At 57.8% G+C, this 6,772-nt stretch overlaps 1 protein-coding gene across 3 annotated transcripts in view; it reads right to left on the minus strand.

Annotated features, from left to right (window-relative positions):
* Position 1: 1 nt before the first annotated feature.
* The window catches only part of WDR24 (WD repeat domain 24), a 7,020-nt gene continuing 249 nt past the window's right edge, over positions 2–6,772 (minus strand). The window contains exons 2-10 of one of the 3 annotated variants that reach the window (XM_010567020.1): positions 5,554–6,461; positions 5,058–5,235; positions 3,551–4,226; positions 3,143–3,258; positions 1,902–2,023; positions 1,459–1,563; positions 1,021–1,358; positions 395–579; positions 2–223 (exon numbers count right to left, since the gene is read on the minus strand). In XM_010567020.1, the coding sequence (XP_010565322.1) occupies positions 55–223; positions 395–579; positions 1,021–1,358; positions 1,459–1,563; positions 1,902–2,023; positions 3,143–3,258; positions 3,551–4,226; positions 5,058–5,235; positions 5,554–6,034 (2,370 nt within the window). In that variant the 5' untranslated portion in view covers positions 6,035–6,461 and the 3' untranslated portion in view covers positions 2–54. Of the gene's footprint in view, positions 224–394; positions 580–1,020; positions 1,359–1,458; positions 1,564–1,901; positions 2,024–3,142; positions 3,259–3,550; positions 4,227–5,057; positions 5,236–5,553; positions 6,683–6,772 lie in introns of those variants that run through there. The other 2 variants (XM_010567019.1, XM_010567018.1) reach the window with 2 other exon arrangements.

The raw sequence follows: 6,772 nt of genomic DNA on the forward strand, positions 1-6,772 counted from the left end.
TGCCCCCCGCTGCCTGCCCCCCCTGGCTGCCGTCTCCCCCGGCCGGCGAGGGGCTCAGGTGTACTCGCAGAGGTGGCCGCAGCCTGCGGGGCAGTGGGAGCTGGTCTCCAGCCACTTCATGATGTGCTGGAGATGGCCGCCGTGGCTGCAGCCCTGGCACCAGACGAAGAGCCCCTTCACCACGTGGTGACAGACAGCACACATGCTGGCACACTGTCGACACCTGCGCCGGAGAGAAGAGGGCAAGCATGGGCAAAGAGAACCCTTGGGGAGGGCAACGAGGGGGAAAGAGGGGGTACCAACCCCATCCTCCTGCCCCTGCAGCCCCTCTGGGACTCCCCTTGGTGACCAGAGAGCAGTCCCCCCACCTCCCTGCCCACAGCACTGCCCTCACCTGTCACAGATCCAGCCCCTGTTGCTCATGGGCCGTTTGCAGTTGCTGCAGTTAACGTGCAGGGTGGTGGAAGCCTGATTGAGGCAGTTGATGGCGCGGCATGTGCTCAGCTTGATCACCTCGTTGGAGATGTTCCAGAGCTGGAAGCGCTGCAGCAGGTCGATGTAGGACGTGTACCAGTGCTCCTGGGGACAGCCACAGACAGCTGAGCCTCGATGCCCCCCAAAACCCCCTCGGGATCCCAGTCCTGCATCCCAAAGGCAAGATTCCTGCAGCAGGGGAACTGTTCTTGCAGGGCTGGGGAAGAGGCATCCTTCCCCAAATCAACAGGCCAAGGCCACTTCCCCACTCTGGCCCTGTGGACACCACCTTGGGTCCCTGCCAGGACTGGTGGTAGGGTGGCCAACTGGGTCCCGGGGGTCCTGGAGCTGCCCACCCCAGATTAGAGCGAGCCTGGCTGGAGGAGAAGGAAGGTGCCCAGAGCCCAGGCAGGATCCCATGGCATTGGGATACACCACCTATGGGTCCCACCAAGTTGTCCTACTCCATCTTGTGGGGTTGCTGCACCAGCCCTGAAGGGAGGGTTCAGTTCCTACGCAGCCAGGAAGGGGCTTCCCGGGGTCTACCTGGGTCTGCTCATCAATCTCCTTGCGGATGCGGTCTCCCAGCACGATGAGGACAGACACGGCCGTCTGCACATCTCCCTGCTCAGCATAGAAGAGGAGCGTGTCCCGCACAATGGGATTGAAGAAGTCAGAGGGCAGGCGGTTCTCGTAGAGCGAGTGGGAGATGGAAATGAGGGAGAAGGACTCCACGGGTGTCAGTGACACCGTCTCAGCCTCGTTGCCGCTGACGTGAGGAGAGTCAGCCTTGTCTTGCAGGTGGTCCAAGGCTGACGGGTTGTCCACAATTTCGTGGCGCAGGGGGAAGGCTTCTTGGGGAAGGCTGTATTCCTGCTCTTCAGCTGTGAGGAGAGAGATCTGATCAGGAACAAGCAGGGAAGACCAGGAGAAAAATCAAGCCATGTGTCTGGCACAGGCAACGCCAGCTGAGTGAGCACTCACCATGTGGGTTCTCATGGTCCATCATGTACAGGTCATCCTCATCTGCTTCCACATCTCCCAGCAGATAGTCGGCAGGCACATCACTCCCCTCCGTCTCCTCGTTGTCTGCGAGCCCAAGGAGAGAGAAATCAGCTCAACCCCCTCAGGCACATGGATGGATCCACATCCCCCGTGTCCTGCCACAGCATGCCAGGCTGTGTCCGAGCCAGATGGCTCAGCTGCCCACTGCAGTTGTGCTCCTGGCACCCACAGCCACCACTATGGGGGTCACTCATGGGGGTAGATTGTCCTTCCGCAACACCCTGGGGCTCAGCGTGCTTCACCTGGGGGCTGCAGCAGGTCCAATCACCCCAATTTACAGGATAAATTTACCAGTTTGTTCCATACCAGGGCCATCTACAGCTGAGGAGGGAAAAGCCACAGGACCACCCCAGAAACGTTACCCTCATTGTTGATCAGGGTGGAGGAGGAATCCATGAGGATGTTTTCTGTGCGGCTTTCTCCTTTGCTGCGGTCCAGTCTCGAGTCGCTGCCCAGCCCAGAGGGGATGTCCTTCAGGTTAAAGCTGGGAAAGAAGCCAAATTTAATAGTCACAGAAGTTTACAGCTTCCGTTCTAGGCAGCAAACAGCCTGGAAATAGGTCTCCAGTTGAGATTTGAATGGTGAAACACAAGATATGATGATTTCCCTGAGAGCACAGAAGCCACCTGTCCCCACTTGGTAACTTAAAGATACATTGCAATTGTTAACACAGCCCTTTCTCCAAGCCTGGCATCTCTGCACCTGCACTGCAAAGGTGCCTGCAGAGGTCTTCCTAAAGGATTTCTGAGCTGAGCACAGGCTCTTGACTCCATCTCTTAATATTTACCTTCACCTCAGAGGTAGGTAAACAGGAGCTGCCTTGCTACAAGGTGCTTGGCTGTTTGTTATGCATCACCGATCTCAGGCTTCACTGAGACGGAACGCGAAGGGAATGGGGTTGAAGCAGAGCCAAGCTCTTCAGCTTGCTGCCTGCGGTTTAAGTCAGTGACAGACAGTGACCCGTCTGGATGCAGAGCTTGGTCAAGGAGAGCGTTTTCTTTGATGTTATTCGAGGATTTGCCACTCACCCTGGGAACCCAGCCCTGCAAGGTCTGACAGCTAATTTGGAGTCCTCACCCCTCACTTTTATATGTCATTGAGAAGAGGAAAAACAAGTTTTCCTGCTTCATCAGCCCACGATGGGGCTTTCCACACCAGCTAGTGAGTTACTTGCAGAGCTGGGCTATCCTCTCCCTTTGAAAGGCAGAAGAGAACCTCTCCACACCAGTAGCTCTAGCTCCAGCAGCCAGACAGAGGTTCTCCAACCCCCACCCTCAGTCACAGTCACTAATTAAGTAACTGCAAAGATGGTACCAGCCCCATGCCTCACCACAGCTTCAATCTTCATTTCAAAGAGGGAAGGGAGCAGCATACGAGGCTGCATGGCTCGAGGCCAGGCTGGCCGCTCACTTCTCGTACCCACACAGAAAATGGCAGTGTTTGAACAATGCCAACCTGCAAACCAGCGTGGCCTGAGGCTGGGGGAGAGCTGTCCCTGCTCCCACCCCACAACTTCAGCCCAGCTGAGGAGCTGTCTCTGCTCTCCCGCTCACAGAGCCACCCCAGCCATCATGTCATTTGCTGCAGCTCCAGCACCCCTTACCTGTTCATGAGCGGAAGGGTGGTGCTGCCTTTCCCCATGCTGTGGTTGAGGTTGGTGGATGACACGGTGCCAAGGCTGGAATAGATAATTCGCAACATCGTCCACGTTTGAGCCACCTGCATGAGAGACAGCTGCGGTCAGACCTTGCCAGGCTAAAAACCAGGCCCCGTGCAACCACGTGCTTGACAGCAAATTCCCATTGTCAGCTGATCTAGAGAGCTGGACAGGCTCTCAGGGGAGTCAAGTTTCTGGGTAGTGATCTGTGCTTGTTGTAGGCAACAGCAGTATGGGTTTGGTGCCAGGCAGAGGTACACCTTCTGGGGACAGCCAGAGGCCACAACCAGATGGAAAGCTGCCATCCAGCAAAGGTGGCAGGCCTCATCCTGACAGCACCAGCCTAGGTCTCACCTGGTTGCGATCCAAGCCCTTGGCCACCTTGGCGTTGTGGTCACAGAGCTCGGCCAGGGGCCTGCCAGCCAGCGCATACTGCTTGGCAGTATGCACGAACCAGTCCATGCTGCCACTCTCCACATCTGTCTCGAAGACGCTGAGGGCACTGGAGGAGGAGATGTACTCAAATTGCTCCGTGGGGTCCAGCTTGCGCTTGAAGAAGATGGGGTGACGCCGGTCCCCAATGTAGGGCTTGCGGTTGGAGTCGGAGGAGATAAGGCTCTCTTTGGCGGCGAAGGCCAGGTCTCCGTAGAGGCTGTAGCACAGTCCCTCAGGGTTAGCCCGGTCAATGGGCTGGCTGGCGTCCTTGAAGATGTGCTGGTAGAGGGTGCTGTCCTTAGAGCCCGACAGGAGGAAATAGGGATCATGGAGATGACGCCACACGATGCCCGTGGTGACGTCCTTGTGCTCCTCAAACATGGCAGAGGGGATGAAGGGACGCCGCACATCCCAGACGTAGATGTTGTGGTCCACCATCATGGAGCATGTGGCGATGTGGTGCTTGCACTCTGGGCGCCACTTCACCCGGGCCACGGAGGCGATGGTCTGCACGCAGTAGATCTCCTTCGCCCGAGTGGTGTTCATGTCCCACACCTTCACCATCTTATCCCGGCCGCCTGTTGCCAGCCAGCCCCTGGAAGAAGGATGGAGAAAGACAGTGAGATGCCAGCTTGGGCCAGGATCTGTGCCCATTCATCTCTCCTTTCCCGCCCCTGCACAGAAATGCTCACAACACATTTATGACCACATCCACACCAAGGGGAGGCAGCCAGGCTGCAATCGCATTCTCACACATGCTACTCTAACGCCTCCGCTCTCCAATAACCAGGTCAGGCAACACCCCTCCTTCCTGCTCCCATTTAAGGCCCTGAGCCACACTCATCTGAAGGGCTCCCAGCCAGACTAGTTTCCCTCAACTCTGGTTTCCACTTGCCCAGGACAGCAGAGAGGAAAACAGCCAGTTTGAACATATTTCAGTGCCTCTCTAAGCTCGTGAGGAGTAGCAGTGCTGCCTGGCAGGGAGCGAGGAGGGACCCCCCACACACCACAACAGCTGTTTCCAGATGCACCCCAACCGCCCCTGGGGCAAGGTAAGAGGGAAATGTGATCAAACACAAGCAAGCCATGTCCCAGAGCAGCCATGCAGCACCCTCCCTGGAGCAAGAGGCTGCCCTGACATGGGGGGCCAAAACAGCAGCTTGCTATACTTGACCATTAGCAATCCAGTGCCTCAGAAACCCCCAATTTGTCAAAAAACAAAACAAAACCACCCTAACACACCTCTAAATCCTCAAAGCAATAATTGCTCCCATCTTCCAGCAATGGCTCAGCCCCTGACACAAGGGGCCATGGTATCAGAGACCCTGCTTTCCCCCCCTATTCTGAAACGTCCCAACTCTGTTTTTAGGGCCTCCCTCATCTCTGCCAAGGCAGGGTGGCTGACAGGGTCTGGGCCCACACACACCTGTCCTCCGGGTGCCAGTCGCAGCAGAAGACAGGCCCATTGTGGGCCGTGAACATCCTCTCGTAGCGGTCCGGCCGGCGGATGTCCCACAGCTGCACGTTCCCATTCTCAAAAGTGGCAGCAAAGGTGAAGTAGTCCCGGATGCTGAACTGGACATCACGCACACTCTCTGACTGGCCTGAGTGGGGACAGAAGTTGAGATCCAGTGGGACAGAGCTCCAGCAAAGCTAAAAACCCCACCAGAAGAGCCATTGGGGTTCCCAGCCCAGAGAGAAGGGGAAGCAGGGAGCGATGCAGCCACCTTCCACCTCCCGTGCAGGCCCAGCCCACTGCCAAGTGGCAAAAAAAAGCACCAAAATGCCTCTCAGCTCTCTCCCTGCCTGCTCCAGACATCATGCCCTGAGCAAACCCTCCTCCCGAGCATGGGGAAAGGGCAAAGCCCCCAACTTCTACCCCTCACCACCATAAGGGGGCAAGCAACAGCCCGCATTCGTACCAGAGAAGGTGCTGACAGAGTCCTTCTTGCGCAGGTCAAAGCATTTCATGTAGCCATCCTGGGAGCCACTGAGGAGCATGTAGACCTCGGTGGGGTGGAAGCAGACCTTGTTGACGGTGCGCTTGTGCTCGGTGAAGAGCTGGTCCTGCTTGTTGCGCGACGGCTTGCCCAGGTTCCAGGTGACAACAACACCGTTGGTGGCAGCAGTGGCCAGCAGGTTTTCATCCATCTGGTGCCATACTACATCCGCGCAGCTGAAGTTCAAGGAGGGTTTGCGGCCAACGCGGAGGTTCAGCTTCTCCACAAACTGGTCCTCCTCAATGGAGTAGATCTTGAAGATGTTGCGGCCAGCCACCACCACCTGGGCAGCATCGCGGCACACACTGATGGCATTGGCAGGGGCATCCAGGTGGCAGAACATGGTCCGTCCCGTGAGGGCGTTGCCCCCCAGAGCAGTGGTGACCCTGGCCATTTTCTCCATGGCCGTCCTCGGGGCGCACTCCCCTCTCCAGGAGCAGGCTCGGAGGCTTGTGTCCCCACAGTCTGCATTCACGCTCACGCGGCCACCCTGCTCCACTTCAGCCAGAGCTGGGAAGGAACAGGCTCAGCTCCTGCAGCTCCTGGCAGGCCCAGGTGGCTTCAACCGCAGCTTTTTGTGGCCACATCAACAGGCTGCAGAGGTGAGAGGCTACAGCCCGGTTGCTACTTGCGGGGAGAGAGATACAGCCCCACACCGGGCTTCTCCTCCTGCTGCCTTCTGTAAAACCTTCTCAGGGAGTTCTTGAAAAACCTTTTCTGGGTTCCTTGTTCCCTCCTCAGTTCAACCCCCCGAGACGCTCCGCTGACGAGAGTGGCTGTTGCTGGCGCTACGGGAGGTGAACTACAGCAACGTGGACTGAGGCAAGCAGCTTCTCCAGCAAGAGGTTGGGTGAAACGAGGCCGCAGTCATCTCCGCAGGGCGCTCCCTGCACCTCAAACCCCTGCAAGCACCACAAGCTGGGGTTCACCCTGCTTATCTAGCAGAGGGGGGCCTGCAGCTCCCCCCGCCAGGCACAGGAGCAGGCCAGGGTGCCAGGGGCTGGCACCTACTCTGGGGCTGCCCTGGGGCCAGCAAGGCTGCTTCGGGATCATAGGGTCTTTACTGCAACCCACAGGCCATTGCCCCCAGAGCCACGCTGAGCTCCTACCCCAGCACTGCCCCCCGCCAGCCCCTAGGCCC

Source organism: Haliaeetus leucocephalus, unplaced genomic scaffold, assembly GCF_000737465.1.
Source record: "Haliaeetus leucocephalus isolate CR32 unplaced genomic scaffold, Haliaeetus_leucocephalus-4.0 Scaffold224, whole genome shotgun sequence".
Taxonomy (NCBI): domain Eukaryota; kingdom Metazoa; phylum Chordata; class Aves; order Accipitriformes; family Accipitridae; genus Haliaeetus; species Haliaeetus leucocephalus.